Source organism: Portunus trituberculatus, chromosome 31, assembly GCF_017591435.1.
Source record: "Portunus trituberculatus isolate SZX2019 chromosome 31, ASM1759143v1, whole genome shotgun sequence".
Classification (NCBI taxonomy): Eukaryota; Metazoa; Arthropoda; class Malacostraca; order Decapoda; family Portunidae; genus Portunus; species Portunus trituberculatus.
This window is the reverse complement of record NC_059285.1, coordinates 26732485-26752816: the sequence shown is the minus strand read 5'-3', so window position 1 is coordinate 26752816 and position 20332 is coordinate 26732485. Positions and strand designations below refer to the sequence as shown.

The 20332-nt window shown below is 39.1% G+C and overlaps 1 protein-coding gene across 1 annotated transcript in view; it reads right to left on the bottom strand.

Moving 5' to 3' along the window:
• The window catches only part of LOC123511126, a 115220-nt gene that overhangs the window by 22464 nt on the left and 72424 nt on the right, over positions 1 to 20332 (bottom strand). The window contains exons 3-5 of the mRNA XM_045266748.1: positions 13082 to 13218; positions 4017 to 5013; positions 316 to 382 (exon numbers count right to left, since the gene is read on the bottom strand). Of these exons, the coding sequence (XP_045122683.1) occupies positions 316 to 382; positions 4017 to 5013; positions 13082 to 13217 (1200 nt within the window). The 5' untranslated portion in view covers position 13218. The remainder of the gene's footprint in view (positions 1 to 315; positions 383 to 4016; positions 5014 to 13081; positions 13219 to 20332) is intronic.

The following is a 20332-nucleotide window of genomic DNA, read 5'->3' as shown; positions in this document are numbered from 1 at the left end:
CATGTTACCAACATTAAACAGTGAATCACCAACAACATTATGTGGGTCCAGCGACAGGCCACGTGAAGGGGAGGGGCACGGTAGACTCCGTGCTGCACCTGAGTAGACGACATATTGAAGTAGACCTCACTTTAGAGTAGCACCCATTACACTTGAAGTCGTTGTTTTAGATCGATTCACACTTAGGAATACAAATGGCATCTTCTTGATACATATTAATCCAAACTATCAATTATATGTATAAAATCAAACCAAAAAATAAAGAAAATTAAGTGAAGTGATATGCAATTGATAGGTAAGGCTTGCGTTGCTTACAGGTGGTGGACGATGAGTAGTACTCGTAGTAGTTGGTTGATTGTCTGGGAATCTGTCGTCGTCCACACTGTTGAGACAATCAATATGAATTATTCGTTAAGAGCAAAAATAAGCCTTTTGATTTTGTTGATATGTAAAAGATGGTAAAAGGTATGGGATTGCGAGAAAAAAAAAAAATATATATATATATATATATATATATATATATATATATATATATATATATATATATATATATATATATATATATATATATATATATATATATATATATATATATATATATATATATATATATACAGTAAGGTCTCGGTTTACGTCAGAGTTACGTTCCTGAAACATGGCGTAAGTCGATTTTGTACGTAACTCGAGTTTCCGTACATTTCAAAGCATATTATCGAGTTTTCAACCAATCATTGTTTATGGTCATTCAGGTAAGTTAAAGGTTATATTGTTATATTATTTACAACTATGTAGGAATATGAAACACAAGCTTGTTTTTGTTGTTGATTAGGGCCACGAACGCGAAGGACTGCAGGTTGCCGAGAGGGGTGGACGCCTGAGGCCGCCAGGAGGGTGGGCAGGTCGAATGTTGTGACGCCCAGGGGACAGCTGGGAGCGTAGTGCAGTGCGGTGGGAGTAGAAGCGTGGGCAGCGGGGCAGGAAATGCAATAGGAAAGGGCAATAGGGATCAGCAGACAGGCGCAGACGGTGCAAGTCAGCTGCGAGTGTCGTGTGGCCCAGGCGAAGGCTCCGGAGTTGTTATTGTTGTGATGGGTGTGCGAGCCCTCAAGGTCGTCAACCTCCCCGTTGTCATGGTAACGGGCTTCCCATTTTCTTCCCTCCCTCACACACAGCTGCTGCCTCCCTTCTCATGTCTTTTAATTATGTCCTCTTTTTCTTGTAGCATAATGGTTTTCCTTTTCTTAGCATCACTGCTGTCACTAAGAAGTTTTCTCTTTGGTGCCATTGAGCAAGATACTAAGAACTTGAGTCAGTAAACGCAGAAGTAGGATAACACTCTTGCCAGGGGCGATGGTGTGGTGGAACTGAGGCAGGGTGTTATTGTATTCAAGCGTGAGGCGGGCGGTGTGGCGGGCAACCACCAACAATAACAATAAATCCCGCACTTTACGATTTATAAATTTTCAATTTTTTTAATCTTAAATTGCCTTATAGTGGACTGACGTAACTACGAGTTTGACGTAACTCGAGACCGACGTAACCCGGGACTTTACTGTATATATATATATATATATATATATATATATATATATATATATATATATATATATATATATATATATATATATATATATATATATATATATATATATATATATATATATATATATATATATATATATATATATATATATATATATATATATATATATATATATATATATATATATATATATATATATATATATATATATATATATATATATATATATATATATATATATATATATATATATATATATATATATATATATATATATATATATATATATATATATATATATATATATATATATATATATATATATATATATATATATATATATATATATGTGTGTGTGTGTGTGTGTGTGTGTGTGTGTGTGTGTGTGTGTGTGTGTGTGTGTGTGTGTAATAAATAAACTAAAATTAAACAAGTAAATGAAATGATAATTATAATACAAGGATTATAAATTGACAAGGACGTGTGAAGCAGCTGGATTTGTTTAGAAGGATACAATACAACTTGTGCTAAAAATAAATCATCCTCTTCAATAAGTATCTGGTATTTTTTTCTTACATCAGGCAGGATTTTAGGAAAATATTATATGGAAGAGCGATGCAATACTATTCATCATATATAAATATGTAATGACAAAACGTGTCCTCTACTAGAGTGACTATAGAACGTCTAACCCATGATGATTCTAGGAAACATCTTCATGATTAATGGTGATTTCTTAGAGAGAAACAAATATAGTAACAGAGCAATAACGCGAAGGCTGTCAAATTTTTCACTTCTCCAATATGTTGTTATGCTCGTGTTGACGATGATATTAATAACAAAGATGGTGTTAGTGGTGACGAAAATAATTACGTAATGATGTTGGTGAGAAGAACAAAGGGCATTTCTTATTATTTATACAGGTGTTACTATGATCGTTGATTTTGAATTACCGTAACTTCTGGCAACTGCAACTAGCTATAGGCCAAAAATGAGATGCTTCATATTTTGCTTAGATCAGTGATTCTCAAAGTGGTAGATATTTACCCCTAGGAGCCAATGGGGTTAGTATCATTGCTGAGTTCGAAGGGACCATTGTGGCTTCCTTATGGAAATTTAATAACCTACATTATAATTTATAACAATCTGAAAAATAGATACATTTCATTAAAAAAACAAACAAATAAGTTCTTGAATTTCATCCATAAATTTTTTTTTTTTCTGTAATTAATCTTGTAATTACCTCTGGTAACACTACCTTAAACTTACAACCAAGGTTCATTGTTTCAGATCTACTGCTCATACCAGACAGGGCCAATTTAGAAAGCATTCCTATCCATGTTCCTTAGTGAGTGAGCAAGCATATCCAACCACTCCGTCCCACCTCTACCCTCTCACGTATCTTTCCCTTGGCTGCCGTCATTCATGTAAAACTACTACTACTACTACTACTACTAATAATAATAATAATAATAATAATATATATATAGGGTTGCCATATATCAATGATCAGAATTCCGAACATCTTCACTAACACCTGATATACTGTAATATTGGAAAAAACATGTAAATCAATAAAATGCTCAATACATTTACTTTTGCTGCAGTATTAAGATCGCAAGGCCACAAATAAGCAAATAACCCAAACTGTTTCCTATATCAACGCAGGTTAAAAAGAAAAGACTGGCGCGCAAAGTGAGACGAGTCATGCGATGAAGGGAAGGCTGGTAGAATAGATTTCATATAAGACCCATACACATATATTTGTCTTGAGCGAAACCATACTAAAGCAGCTGCCATCCGGTAAATCCTTCCCCCTTCCTCTTTCCCATCATTTCAACCTATAGACACATTATATTTTTTTTAAACAGTTATTGATGGAAGCTAAAATTTCGGACATTTGAGGAATTTTCAAAAATCCCTCCCGGACGCAGATTTCAACACGTTAATTCCGGACATGTCCGGGAAAGTCCGGACGTATGGCAACCCTATACTACTACTACTACTACTACTACTACTACTACTACTACTACTACTACTACTACTACTACTACTACTACTACTACTACTACTACTACTACTACTACTACTACTACTGCTACTACTACTACTGCACATTGTTTTTGCCATCGGAATTATTTTCCTCGAATTAAAAAAAAAAAAGGGGGTTAATGAAAATTTTGAAACTTTATGGGGAGGTCAACGAGTTAAAAAGTTTGAGAAACCCTGGCTTAGATGGTGCTAAGCAACACAACCCATCTACCTCATCACTGAAAACATATGCGGAATTGAAAGACCTCTCGTTCATTGTTATTTTGATGCAAAACATTGCCATGACTCTCGCTGCTGCTACTATTACTACTAGTACTACTACTACTACTACTACCACCACCACCACCACCACCACCACCACCTCCACCACCACCACTACCACTACCTTCTTTAACACCATTATACCACACAAACTACTCACCTTATGCCTTCACTGGGACAGCAAACACCGGGCACAAAGAGTCTCTTGAAGCAGACAGATTTGCGGAGATTGGTCAGGTCGAGAATAAGGTTTGGGCAGTCTCCAAGGTCTTGGCAGACACCTTTCTTCCCCACTGGAGTGGTACATGACCTTGGTGGTACTTCCGTTCGCTCAGAGTTGTCTGTGCCTGGTAGGTCGATCACGATCCGCCCATCACCGAAGGAGACTGCGGGTAAAGACTCACTCATGGTCTTACTCACGGACTTTGCGAGGGGCGCCACCGCCTGAGTCAGATTTTGCCCCAACACACTGGAGGAGAGGGAGTAGGCAGTGTTGCCTACCATACGCGCCAGGGCTTGGCCGACTGTATGAACCTCAGACCCTGGCACACTTGCGTCCCCGCCCCTGTCAGGTCGGTATGTTGGGTAGTCGTCTGGTCTGGTGTAATAGTCATAGTTGTTGGCAGAATTGTCATAATAGTAGTTGTCTCTGTAGTCATAGTAGTTTCTATACTCGTTGGAGTTGTGATAATCGCTGTTAGTATAAGGCTGGTCAGGTGAAGAAAGGTAAGTGATGGCACTGGCGATGGTGTTAAGAGAAGATGTGATGCTACCCTTCAGGTTATTGGCGATTTTCTTGACACGGTGGTGTCGCCGCTGGCCGAGGACTCTTCTCCCAATCTGATCTACACCCTTGGTCGCCGACCGCGACACCACCTCAGCGCCCTGCTGGATCCCTACCCCAAGGGCATCGATCCCACGGTTAATGTAAGGCACAGCAGCATTGGTCGCCTGTACAAGGTGATCCTCAATGGCGGGCACCAGGTGCTCATTTACAACTTGAACCGTATCTTGAAGCCCCTCTGCTGCCCGTAAGGCCAGATGATTTCCTGCTTTCAGAATGGTGCTTCCTACTGCGGGTGCTACCTCTTGTGTAAGGCGGCGGGCGGCAAGGCGAACACCCGGTATCACCAACCGAAGGGCGTTGGTGACTGAGGCTGTAATGTAGATTCTTAAATGTGTTGCTTGCATGCTTCATTTTATAAGATATAAATACACCCCACAGTGGGACGAATCCTTGAACGAGGATACTTATAAATTTTGCAGCACAGTCAATCAGTTAGTCAAGAGTATGATGGTAAAAACTGTCAAATGTCTGGAGCGAGATCCCCTCCTTCAGTATTGTCAGCAATCCACATAATACATTTCTTCTTGTATTTACTTCATTACATTACTTATACACCTGTTTTCTCACTATGTGATACGTATAGATTTTGTAAAAAACACTTCTTGTGCTACCTATCTTGTTCTCACTTCTCACGTTTATCTCCAATCTAAAAATATATTTTTTATTGCGACTGTGATTTTCAAAGGGATCATACATAAATGATTATGTAATGCATTTTGTTGCACTTTCTATCATTAATTAATAAATACATCATTGTTTGATATTTTTACAGTTCTACGGCTGACACAATAATTAAATATAAATTGCATTGTTTATCATTCAAATTTATTAGAGCAAACATTTAATGTGAGGATATCACTGAGCTGCAAGTAAATGCATAATCTACGAAGGAAGAGAAAGACGTAGGATATCACGTAAATCTACCTCCATTGTATGTGGTAACCAGGGATGTCACCTTGGGAGAGGTGGGGGCGTGAGGTGATGGACTTCAAGTGTTTCTATTTTTATGTATGAAGAGTACCAGCCAACGGCAACAAAAAATGCAATAAAAACGTAGACATAACCAGAAGATTAGTATATCAAAACATCTCTCTTACATTACTTCAGATCATAGGAAGATGGAAATAAAGAAGTAAGCAGAAAGTTCCAGACTTTACCAGAGAAAGGGATATATGATTGATTAAGAATACGAGCTAACTCTTGCATTAGAGAGGTGAACAGAATAGGGGTGAAAGAATGAAGAAAATCTTGTGCAGCGAGGTTGCAAGAGAAGGGATGGCATGTAGTTAGCAAGATGAGAAGAGCAGTTGGTATAAGAATAGCAGTAGAAGACAGCAAGATTAACAACACTGCAGCTGAAGACAGTCAGTTATAGGAGAGAGATTCATACGATGAAAAGGCTTTGGTGCTACCTTGTCTAAAAGATCCGCATAATTTAATTATCCGCCCACAACATATATGTAAACGTAATTCATATATGAACGAATAATGTTCGTGTACAACGTTAGCAGTTATACGAGTAAGAAAAACTTTTAATTCATGTCCTGGCCTATAGCACTTGTAGGCAACTTGAAGAATATTGATAGCTCTGTTAAGCTTCCACCCATTAGTGCCGCAGACAATTTTGTTTATAGTGGTACCCATATTAGGGCACATATCACCACTCAAGCGCATCTTTGGTGTTCCCTGGTCATGTAGGCGTTTCCGGTAATGAACACGCAGATCGCCTCGCTAAAGAGGCAACAAGTCGCGCTCCATCTCCTGCCCCTGTTCCGTTTCGAGATGTATTTCACACTATTCGTGTGGCGGTTGCAGCAATTTGGCAGGGGAGATGGCTAACGGGAGTCGCAACCTCGAAAATGGGAGAGATCACTACTTCCACTATCCCACAGTGGACATACTCCCATGTCCGGGATCGCCGTGCACAGACTTTATTGGCACGATTTCGTATAGGTCACACGTACCTTACACAAAGGTACCTCCTGACCAGGGACCCTCAACTTTACTGTGATGACTTCTTGGTGCCGCTCACCGTGCGGCACCTGTTGGTAGAGTGCCCTAGTTTGACCGAGTTACGACACCGCTACCTCTACCGCGACAGCGGTAGAGATAGCGGTGTCTATTATATCTCAAAGGTCCTTGGACCAGAGTGCCTGGCCCAAGGCCATGACGTTTTTAGATTTTTGAGAGAAGCTGGACTTCTCCCAAATCTGTGAATTTTATCTGATTTTATTATATGTATTTTAATGTTTTCTTAAATTTTATTGTATACTGTATTTTAGTTTCTTTTGATTCTAGAATTTTTCTTTGTTTTTAGTTTTGTAGTTTTTAATTGCTTTTAGTTAGTTTTTTTATGGTGTCCTTTTTTTTTAGTTAGTTTTTTTTTATTTTATGGTGTCCTTTTAATATTTCGTAGCGGCGCCAGATGACCGCTGATGTTGCGGCGCCTTATTCTAAATCATCCATCCATCTTTGGTATAACCACCTAGAACCTGGGTGTCATGGTGACATGTAGGTAACTTTAAACCACTCGACAAAACGGCAAAGTATCAAGGCGATACGATGTTGGATTCGAACCTACGCGTGGACGTCTGCCTGATCCCACACTCACCACCTTATCCATTATGCCACCGCCTCCCAAAACTGGAGGAGACGGCTCAAAACGCCTAAAGCCATAGATACTGTTTTAAGTAGAGATGAGATGTGCAGTTTCCAGATTATATTAGAAATTAGCCGCCGTGGTACAGTGGAACCATGCATGCTTTGGGGTCCAATCCTGTCCACGGTCCGAGTGTAGGTTGGGCTTCCTCATTCGGGGCAATGGTTTCCTACTGGGTGGGCTTTGAGATAGGAGGTACCCCAAAAAGTACCCCCCTTTAGCCCATAAATTCCGGCGAAAAGCCCACATGGTATAAGAAAAAAATCAAATAAAGGACATATAGAGAATGTTCTGTGTAGAGGAGAAGAGATGACTGTCATCGAAGGAGGGATAAGTTTTCTGGTAGGTTGTATTGAGTTTATAGATTGAGGAACTGATATTTCGATATACTGAACAATATTAAGTTTGCTATGTCACTAACAAAATTTTACAAAAAAACATTTGTCAAAACCTGACTCATATATATATATATATATATATATATATATATATATATATATATATATATATATATATATATATATATATATATATATATATATATATATATATATATATATATATATATATATAGTGGTGGGTAGATTCTACTCAAGTGAGGAGTGTCTTTGGCTCTCTTTCTGTCTATTTTTGGGCAGCCAGGGTTTTTTTTTCCCTCGGTCATACTAGTGTCCCTGTCCATAGCTAACCTAGCTAGTTGGGGTGGGGCTTGCAACCCCTCCCTGTAAAAAAAATCCACTTCCGCCACCAGAGTTGGAGGTAGAGGTTGGGCTGGAGGCTCTAGGTGCGAGCGAGCCTCTAGCCACGACCCCAATCCGGTTTTGCGGAGGGGTCCGACCGTGCACAACTATTGGTGCCAAAGCACCGAAAGGGCATCCCTACCCGTATAACGGATGCAGGGAAAAGCCTACAAGATCCCTGCATCCTGGGAGGAGCGGGAAGATCCCTTCGTCCTATTTTTAACTTTTGGGGTGTCGGTGGGGTTGCAAACGTGATGCCAGCCCATGGGACCATGCCTGGGGTAAACCTTCGGAGGGTTCTACGTGTGGGCTCCTGGAACGTCCTAAGCCTCTCAGAGAATCAACGAATGCCTCATCTATTGGATGAGCTCAGTAAGCTGAGGGTGGATATGATGGGTCTCTCTGAGTCAAGGAGGCCTGGCAGTGGCGAGACCAGTAGCAAGGGTTTTACTTACTATTGGTCCAGCATGAGGAATGGTCACCATTGATGACATCAAAGAGGCTGTGGCAAAGTTGGCGGCTGGAAAGGCAGCTGGCATCTGTAACATCAGTGCGGAGTTGCATACTGTCTTTACTGCTGTATGGCATTCAAGTACCATTCCCCCTCACTGGAAAAAGGGGTTGGGCATCCCTATCTTGAAGGAGAAAGGGGACGGTCAGGACTGCAACAGCTACTGTGGTATAACACTGCTCAGCATACCAGGCAAAGTGCATGCCCATCTGCTGTTGATGCGTATTCGCAATCACCTGCTGAAACACCAGAGATTTGGACAGTCTGGGTTCACGCCCGGTAAGTCAACAACTGACAGCATCCTACCGCTTCGCTTAATGGTGGATCGCCGACGTGATTTCAACAAGGGATGCTTACAGTCTATGTCTAGCCAAAGAAGGCGTTTTGATTCAGTGCATCGAGAGACACTCTGAGATCTTCTGCGTCTCCGTGGGATTCCTGCAAAGATTATCAGTCTATTAACTGGCCTCTAGTATGGAACTGTGAGTGCTGTGAAGTGTAGAGGGGCGTGTCCAGCTTCTTCCCTGTGAATACAGGAGTGAGGCAGGGATGCGTGTTTGCTTCATTACTTTTGAACACTTGCATGGACTGGGTACTAGGCAGAGTTGTAGACCAAAGTCATTGTGGAGCATTTGTTAGCAATACTGAGATTACAGAACTTGTTCTTGCCGATGATACAGTAATCTTTGCTGAGTCACTAGAGATTCTGGTAATAACTCTAGAGGCACTGCATGAGGAGGCAAATTCCTTAGGACTCAAGGTTTCTTGTCCCAAGACCAAGGTTCAGGTTTTTGGAGGCTTACTGGATGAAACAGTACAGTCCGTCCATGCGTGTGGCGAAGACATTGAGATCTCGGAAAACTTCACACACCTTCGTAGTGTACTGCGTAACGACGGTGGGTCGAGAAAGAAAGTTGTACGGCGGATTGGCCTGGCCCACAGTGTTATGGACTCGCTCAACACGAGAATTTGGCCTTGTCAGTACCTGTGCAGACGGACAAAGATTCGGATCTTCAAGTCGCTGGTGATCCCTGTCTTAGGGTGCGTCCGCACTGGGAGCAAGAAAGCGGGCGAGATCGAGGGCGAGAATCTTTAATACATGACAGTGGATGGAGGTGGCCGCACTGGCAGCCTCCAGAGGATGGCTGCCCCGCGGATTGAAAAGCGAGAAAGCGAAAAGAGTTGGGTCGGAATGAGCAACATCGCAGAGATGTTTCTATATTATCTGTAGTATCTCACCTCAAAAACTAGATATGACATTTTGGTTGATACCGTTAGAGTGAAAAGTAATTGCACAATTCAGATATGTTCTCAAAATTTTGTTAGGAACAAAGAGAAGGAAATCATGACGCTTTGAAATGTTTATAACACGTTTTACTTATACCGGCTGTATTTAGTGGTTATGATATGAATGCTAAAATAAAATTCTTCATCTTTAAAGATAAGTCTCCTTAACACGATGGTGCAAGAAGATTTTTCAAATTCTGCAACGGAAACGAACCAAGAGAGGTTGCAACAACATTTCTTATTCTTGAATGCGATTTTTTCATGGGCAGTGGCGTATGAGTGATGACGCGCTGAGGTTTGTCTTTGCTCCCTTTATGGCAACACAACTGTTGCGTTTATTATATCTCTCACATGATTATTTCACAGAGTAGGTATCATTATATTTTGCCATATTATGATATCAGTTTTCTTTCTTATCACTTATTGACTTGACATGTTCATCATATAGTTCCGTGAGCAGCATCGATCTGTACAGAGCTTTGGTGATCAACTTCTCTTATGAATGATGACCTTGAACTCACTACTGCCCAGTGCCTGGTAAATCAGCTGATGTAAGGGTAGGACAGGACAAGGATGGGGGTGAGGTTGCTATAGCAACCTCACTCCAATGAGCCCCAGCAGCACCACACCCAACAGCACTGACATTAGCCCAAGGGTTTTTGAGGGTCCCTGAGCGTGGTGTCTCCAGTGTTGTCCGCCATGTCCTCACCGGGACTGGGGTGTTGCTTCTGGAGGGCCTGTGCCCCTTTTATAATGCTCCAGCTCTTCGGGCAGGATAGCTCCTTCTCTTTATTTCAGCTAGCCAGACAGATTCCATGCTTTCTTTACCTGCAGTTCCTATGCTGTCCCTCTTTGTCATCCACGGCGTCTCCGTCGCCACTGCTGTCTCTTTACTGTGCCAAAGAAAGACCTGGGAAAAACGAGGATGATTATGGACCTGAGCACGTTAAACAAATCCTTGAAGTCTCTACACTTCGAGACCGGTGTCTGGCCCAGGTCCAGTCCTTACGCCAGGAGGGAGCCTGGTTAGCGTCCCAGTACTGTCGGGATGTATCTTGCCATGTAACTCTCCATCCCCAGTCTCACAGTTTTTTGACATTCCAGGTAGTGAGAGAGACATATCAGTTTATCAGATTCCCCTTCAGTCTTGTTCGTGTCACAAGTCTTCACGAAATTGGCGAGGGGGTGGGCGCACTGCTAGTAGGGTCGGGCGTTTCAACACTCATGTACCTAGACGACTGGTTGATATGTTCGCCCACCAAGGAGGAACGTGGTGATGACGTTAGGGATGTTCACAGACGTGGGGTTCAAAGTGAACTGGGACATGTTTGCTCTCACTTCCATGCAGAAGCCTTGTTGTCTGCACAATAGGGACTGGACACCTTCAAGGAGGACTGGAACTCCTGGGAGTAAGGCAGGCCGTCAGATCCTTCTCCTTTCAGGTCTGCCTGTTTAGCTCCATCCTGGCGGGCCCAGCCGTGGTTTGAGAAATGGGCAAAGAGATACCACTGTCCTCGCATGCTAGGTGGCACCAAGTGCCACTACTACTATACATGCTTGGAGTGTCTACGGTGAGCACTCAGCCGGCGCTTCTCTTGGGGACGGCAATGAGCCAGATGCTGTTGGCACTTAGCCTCTCCTCCGTGCAGCAGCCCTGGTGGTGGTGTTTTAGGGACTATTGGCAGAGGCACACAATGGAACTCATATCCCCAACATGGTGGCATGAAACCGCTAAGCAGAAGATTCCATACATGATTAATGTACATTTGTGTTTACTGGGGGGTATATATTGTACGTTTGTCAATATTGTACATAGCAGCACAGTTATTTTAGTGTTGGCTTGGGAGACTATATTTTGCACAAATAGTTTGCATCAGTAAAGCGTCTGTGAAGTAATGAATGAGTTTCTATCAAATTGCTTATTAAGAAAAAAAAATAGATAAATAAAAATTAATAAATATATATGTAAAAAATTAATGAATAAATAAAACTAGCAGAAAATAGTAAAAAACAATAATCAATATGCAGTAAGGTTACATATACAATAAAACATAAAAATATATCACGCTAATAATTTAACAAAAAATAATTAAAATGGCCTAATACCCCAGTTTAAGGTGAAGGCTGGGCCCCTCAAAAAAAAAAAAAAAAAAAAAAAAATGTGATTCCTATATGAAAACCCATATTTGGGTTCTATAATATGCATGCAATACAATATTTTATGTAAATCATGTACGATGTCCAATTTATCATGAAAATATCATGTTAAATGCTACCATTATGTATCTATAATTGGTAAGATAATATTAATGAATTATTATTTTTAACATTTTCTATGAATAAAATTAGAAAATTTAAATGTATACTTCTCGTTGAGGAAGACCACTAACGTTCAACTTTGCTGACACTGTACAAACCATGCTGTGTTGTTTTACAGTTGTAAAAGCTTATGAAAAAAAAAAAAAAAAAAAAAAAAAAAAAAATATATATATATATATATATATATATATATATATATATATATATATATATATATATATGTATATATATAATAGTTCTTGTCTAGCAGATTATGTGTCCCAGGCACCTATTGTTAGATGAATATGCTTTGGTGATTTATCACACTTCAAACAGGAATTATATTATTACTACTGTACTTAGGAAAAATTTTCTTAAACACACTAAACGTATTCATTATATGATATTTTTTTCCGTAATCAATAACAAATAGTTACGTGATATTTAAATTTAGAAAAATAAATGAAAAATAAGAACTTATGAATAAATATTTATGAATAAATAAATAGATAAATAAATTGAAAAATAGTAATGATCAAAAGCGAGCATACACAGTGTTCAGCATCAATCCGGTTGTTACAGAAACCATGTAACCTTTCTGCAGAATGAGACACTAAGTAACATAAGGCTTACTTATGTTACATAAATTTACAAATTAATTAATCGCTGGAATTGATTATTACTATAGTTCACAAACAGTTATCAGAAGTTGAACTCAGAAGTGAATATAGAAACAAAAATATATCAGAATGTATTCCTGCATTCAAAACGGCACAATTTTGTAAAATAGTATATCTCAGGTGTATAACTGAAACGGTAGCGTCACACTTCAAACTTGACAACGCTAGTCTGAGTATAGCAAGAATCCTGTTACAGCACTCACACAGCTGCCTCCGTTCCCTTCCTGGGTCTGGATCAGCCAAGGCATCAAGCTGGGGTTCCTTTTCAGGCTCTGCACTCACTCCACATATGGCCATCCACGCCAGTGCTACCCACACCAGGATCATTGACAGTCGCATACTGAGGAGGAAAACAATCATTAAGGTGTGTGTGTGTGTGTGTGTGTGTGTGTGTGTGTGTGTGTGTGTGTGTGTCCCTTTAACGTTTGCTTTCAAACTGATCAAGGATTAAAGTTATATTATAGTTTTTTTATTGTATTGTTATTAAACATTTAATTAGATTAAGTAAAGGATAAATTTTGATTGCAGATAAATTAAAAGGAATGGTACATCATTTACAGCATATAAGACAGCAGAACTTGGAACTGACCAGTAACTACACCAGCGAGACCGAACGAACACTGAGAGGCCAAAACCAAATCTGGGGCCACAAACTCAAAATATCTAAAGGTGCCTTTGGCCGTTAGGTGCCTTTCCTAAGCGCCTTTCCCCCAAAAGGCGCATACCCAAATATTCTGCTGGGCACCGCCATCTTTGAAAATGGTGGCCTAAGCGCCTTTGTGCTAAGGAGAGTGTCGAGGTAGGCTTGGGAAGTCAGAGGCGCCTTTAGGAGTAGCAGCAGCAGCAGCAGCAGAGGTATGTGCGTCTCTTGAAAAATGAATACACAAATTGTAAGCTTAATATTGGGTTTATAGTGATGTGATTTTCTTCAAAACTATTTATAGGGCAGGGATATCTTAAAATAATACTCATAGTAAAATAAATAAGGTGATAAGTGCGATTTTGGAGCGTAGACAACTCCTCCGCTTTGGGAGCGGAGATAAGTGCATCTCTTGGCTAATTATTTCACAAATAGTAAGCTTAATATTGGGTTTAGAGTGGCGTGGTTTGTGTTAAATTTTGTTATATGGTAGTAAGACCTTGAAATACTAGCCATAATAAAGTGAATAACGTGAAAAATGTTAATTCAGGGAATGAATACCACGTAGTGAAACTTGGCGAAAGTGAGTGCCTGTCTTAGATAATAATTTTACACAAATTACCACTTTAATGTTGGGTTTAAACAGAAATAGTTATTAGGTAGGATAAACTTTGTCTTTAGTGGGCAGTCACAGCCTGCCCTCTAAAGACAACTCTCCTTCTTCACACAAAACTACTTGCACTTACAACATACACACTAATCACTTATAATTCAAAATTTAAACAATGGCGATTCCAAATCCAGCCTCAGGGTCCCTTACTGGGAAGGGACCAGATATGTTCCTAGGTCGGACTGCCCTCTCGTTAGCGATCCAAAATGTCTTGACACCTCCTTCAACTTTTTCTACAAAGACTTCTGGGACAGTCGCGCGGTCTTAGATCTAATTTTCAATTTGTGGAACACCACGTCTCCTCTACTAAATCTCATCTTCTTTTCCTCACCGAAACATAGTTGTCTGAGGCTCTTGACAGTAATCCCTTCTCTGTTCTCTCCTACTTTTTCTATTGTCATTTTCGTTCCAAAGCTGGATGTTGCGTCCATGTGCATGCAAACGACTTAACTTGCTCTTGTGCCCATGCTCTTAAATTTTCTAAGTTTTTCATCATCTGAATTAGACTCAACAGGCACTCTTTAACTAAATTTATCTGTGCTGTCTATTTCTCCCCTAATTCGTCTGACGATAGTAAATTTTTTGATTACTTAATTTCCAAAATGGAACATATTCTGTACCTCTACCCATTTGCAGAGATCTCCATTCTTAGCAAGTTCAATGTTTACCACCAGCTTTGGCTTTCCTCTCCCTTCTCTTTGTGTTGAACGCATAACTGAGGTGATAGTGTCTGGCATGGAGGCGTACATTCCTCATTCTTTATCTCAACCTAAATCTTCTAAATCTTGGTTTAATACAGCCTGTTCTCTTGCTATACATGACAGAGAGGTTGCCTACAAAAGATACTTGAGCCTTCCATCTCCTGAATTTCATGCACTTTATATTTCTGCCCGGAATCATGCGAAGTCTGTTCTTCAACTTACCAAACACTGCTTCATAAATAGAAAATGTTAAAATCTTTCAAACTAACTCCCCTCATGACTTCTGGCATCTGGCCAAAAACATTTCCAATAACATTACTTCTTCATCTTTCCCTCCTTTATTTCATCCTGATGGCACCACTGCCATCTCATCTGTTTCTAAAGCTGAACTCTTCTCTTAAACCTTTGCTAACAACTCCAACTTGGATGATTCTGGGCTTGTCCCTCCTCTCTTCCTCCCTCTATTTCATGTCTTCAGTCAGAATTCTTCCTAAACATGTTTTCCATGCCCTCTCGGGCCTAAACCCTCAGAAGGCTTATGGACCTCATGGGGTCCCTCCTATTGTTTTCAAAAACTGTGCTTTCGTTCTTGCACCTTACCTGGCTAAACTCTTTCAACTATGCCTATCGACTTCTACCTTTCCTTCTTGCTGGAAGTTTGCTTACATTCAGCCTGTTCCTGAAAAGGGTGACCGTTCTAATCCAACAAACTACAGCCCTATAGCTTTAATCTCTTGCTTGTCTAAACATTTTGAATCTATCCTCAAAAGGAAGATTCTTAAACATGTCACTTCACAATCTTCTATCTGATCGCCAGTATGGCTTCCGTCAAGGTCACTCTACTGGTGATCTTCTGGCGTTCCTTACTGAGCCTTGATCATCTCTCAGAGATTTCGGTAAAACTTTTGCTGTCGTGTTAGACATATCAAAAGCTTTTGATAAAGTCTTACACAAAGTTGTGATTTCCAAGCTGCCCTCCTATGGTTTCTATCTTTCTCTCTGCAACTTTGTTTCAAGTTTCCTTTCCATTCTATTGCAACCGTGGTAGACGGCCACTGCTCTTCTCAATCTGTTAATAATGGTGTTCCTCAGGTTTCTGTCCTATGACCCACTCTCTTTCTAACATTCATTAATGGCCTTCTTAACCACACTTCCTGCCCAGTCCACTCCTACGCTGATGTTACCACACTACATCTTTCCACATACTTTCAGAGACGACTAACCCTTTAAGAAATCAACAGATCACGCAGGGACACCATCGAACACCTGACTTCTGATCTTTCTAAGATTTCTGATTGGAGCAGAGAAAACTTAATAGTTTTTAATGCCTCAACAACTCAATTTCTCCATCTATTAACTCGACACAACCTTCCATAACACTATGCTCTTTTTTTTCGATGACACTCAACTGTCTCTATCTTCCACACTGAATATTCTCGGTGTATCCTTTACTCATAATCTTAACTGAAAACTTCACATCTCATCTCTGGCTAAAACGGCTTCTATGAAAATTAGGCGTTCTGCGGCGTCTCCGCCAGTTCTTCTCGCTCCTCCAACCGCTAACTCTGTACAAGGGCCTTATTCGTCCTTGAATGGAGTTTCTGGAGGAGGAGGGGGCGGATTCCACTCATACAGCTTTATTAAATAGGGTGGAATCAAAAGCTTTTTTACTCATCAATTCCCCTCCTCTGACTGACTGTCTTCAGGCTCTTTCTCACCGCCGAAAAGTTGCATCTCATTCTATCTTTTATCGCTATTTTCATGCTAACTGCTCTACTGATCTTGCTAACTGTATCCTCCCTGCGGCCTCGCTGCACAAGGCTTTCTTCTTCCTCTCATCCCTATTCTGTCCAACCCTCTAATACAAGAATTAACTAGTACTCTTTATCATTCATACCATTCACTGGTAAACTCTGGAACTCCTTACCTGGTCCTGTATTTCTTTCTACGACTTGACTTGTTTTAAGAGAGAGGTGTCAAGATATTTGTCCCTGGCTTTTGGATGACTCTTTTGGACCTTTTAGGGAACCTGCAGTTACAGTGGTCCTTTTTTTTCTAACATTTTGTTGCCCTTGGCAGCCTTCCCTCTCCCATATATATATATATATATATATATATATATATATATATATATATATATATATATATATATATATATATATATATATATATATATATATATTATACCTCTAACTATAATCTCTATAATCTCTGTCTATCACTGTCTATAATCTTTCTATAATCTCTTTCTATAATCTCTATTTCTATTTACAATCTCTATCTATCTATCTGCCTATCTATAATTAATATTTTTATCTATCTATCTATCTATCTATCTATCTATCTATCTATAATCTATCTATCTATCTATCTATCTATCTATCTATCTATCTATCTATCTATCTATCTATCTATATATATATATATATATATATATATATATATATATATATATATATATATATATATATATATATATATATATATATATATATATATATATATATATATATATATATATATATATATATATATATATATATATACCTCTAACTATAATCTCTATAATCTCTGTCTATCACTGTCTATAATCTTTCTATAATCTCTTTCTATAATCTCTATTTCTATTTACAATCTCTATCTATCTATCTGCCTATCTATAATTAATATTTTTATCTATCTATCTATCTATCTATCTATCTATAATCTATCTATCCATCTATCTATCTATCTATCTATCTATCTATCTATCTATCTATCTATCTATATATATATATATATATATATATATATATATATATATATATATATATATATATATATATATATATATATATATATATATATATATATATATATATATATATATATATATATATATATATATATATATATATATATATATATATATATATATATATATATATATATATATATATATATATATATATATATATATATATATATATATATATATATATATATATATATATATATATATATATATATATATATATATATATATATATATATATATATATATATATATATATATATATATATATATATATATATATATATATATATATATATATATATATATATATATATATATATATACAAGAGGAAATCTGCCAAGGGCAACTAAACATTGAAAAGAAAAGGCCCATTGAAACTACGGGTTCTCTAAAAGATTTTAAAGAAATTAGCCAATGGCTAGAGAAAATTTCTTGAAACCTCCCTCTTAAAGAAGTCAAGTTATAGGAAGATGGAAATACAGAAACAAGCAGGGAGTTCGATAGGTGAAAGGTATGAATGAATGAGAATACTGGTTAACTCTTGCGTTAGAAGTTGCACAGAATAGGATGAGAGGAAGAAGAAAGCCTTGTGCAGCAAAGCCGCAGGAGGAGAAGAGGCATGCTGTTAGCATGATCAATAGAGCAGTTAGCATGAAGATAACGATAAAAGACAAAACGAACTGCAATATTCCGGCTGTGAGAAAGAGGCTGAAGACAGTCAGTCAGAAGACGGGAGTTGATGATTCTATCCTATCTAATAAAACTGTATGAGTGAAACCGTCCCCAAACATGTGAAGAGTACTCCTTACAAGGACGGATAATGTCCTTGCATAGAGTTAGCAGTTGGAGGTGCGAGAAAACTGGCGGAGACGCCTCAGAACGCCTAACTTCATAGAAGCTGTTTTAGCAAGAGATGAGCTGTTAAGTTTCCTGTTAAGATTATGAGTAAAGGACTGACCGAGGATATTCAGTGTAGAAGAGGGGACAGTTTGAATTTTTTTTTTTTTTTTTTTTTATGTAGGGGAGAGAGCCAGCGAAGGGCAAAAAAAAGAAAATATTAAAAAAAAGGCCTACTTGAGTGCTGGCTCTCTAAAAAGTGGTAAAGCGTCAGCCAAAATTGGGGAGGAAATGTCTCGATACCGCCTGCTTAAAAAAGACAAGTTGTAGGAAGTCGGAAATACATATGCAGGGAGGGAGTTTCAGAGTTTACCAGTGAAAGGGATAAATGATTGAGAGTACTGGTTAACTCTTGCATTAGAGAGTTGGACAGAATAGAGATGAGAGGAAGAAGAAAGCCTTGTGTTGCGAGGCCGCAGCAAGAGGGGAGGCATGTAGTTAGCAAGATCAGTAGAGCAGTTAGCATGAAAATAGCGATAAAAGATAGAAAGAGATGCAACATTTCGGCGGTGAGAAAGAGGCTGAAGACAGTCAGAGGAGGGAGTTGATGAGACGAAAAGCTTTAGATTCCATCCTATCTAGTAAAACTGTGTGACTGGAACCCCCCAAACATGCGAAGAGTACTCCATACAAGGGCGGATAAAGCCCTTGTACAGAGTTAGCAGTTGGAGGGGTGAAAAAAACTGGCAGAGACGCCTCAGAATACCTAAAGTCATGGAAGCTGTTTTAGCAAGAGATGAGATGTGAAGTTTCCAGTTAAGATTATGAGCAAAGGACAGACCGAGGATATTCATTGTGGAAGAGGGAGACAGTTGAGTGTCATTGAAGAAGAGGGGATAGTTGTCTGGAAGGTTGTGTCGAGTTGATAGATGGAGGAATTGAGTTTTGAGGCATTGAAAACTACTAGATTTTCTCTGCCCCAATCGGAAATCTTAGAAAGATCGGAAGTCAGGCGTTCTGTGGCGTCCCTGCGTGATCTGTTGACTTCCTGAAGGGTTGGTCATCTCTGAAAGGACGTGGAAAGATGTAGGGTGGTATCATCAGCGTAGGAGTGGATAGGGCAAGAAGTTTGGTTAAGAAGGTCATTAATGAATAATAGAAAGAGAGTGGGTGACAGGACAGAACCCTGAGGAACACCACTATTAATAGATTTAGGAGAAGAACAGTGGCCATCTACCACAGCAGCAATAGAACGGTCGGAAAGGAAACTTGAGATAAAGTTGCAGAGAGAAGGATAGAAGCCGTAGGAGGGCAGTTTTGAAATCAAAGCTTTATGCCAGACTCTATCAAAAGCTTTTGATATGTCTAACGCTACAGCAAAAGTTTCACCGAAATCTCTAAAAGAGGATGACCAAGACTCAGTAAGGAAAGCCAGAAGATCACCAGTAGAGCGACCTTGACGGAAGCCATACTGGCGATCAGACAGAAGATTGTGAAGTGACAGATGTTTGAGAATCTTCCTATTCAGGATAGATTCAAAAACTTTAGACAAGCAAGAGATTAAAGCTATAGGACGGTAGTTTGAGGGGTTAGAACGGTCACCCTTTTAGGAACAGGCTGAATGTAGGCAAACTTCCAGCAGGAAGGAAAGGTAGAAGTAGATAGACAAAGTTGAAAGAGTTTGGCCAGGCAAGGTGCAAGCACGGAAGCACAGTTTTGAGAACAATAGGAGGGACCCCATCAGGACCATAAGCCTTCCGAGGGTTTAGGCCAGCGAGGGCATGGAAAACATCGTTACGAAGAATTTT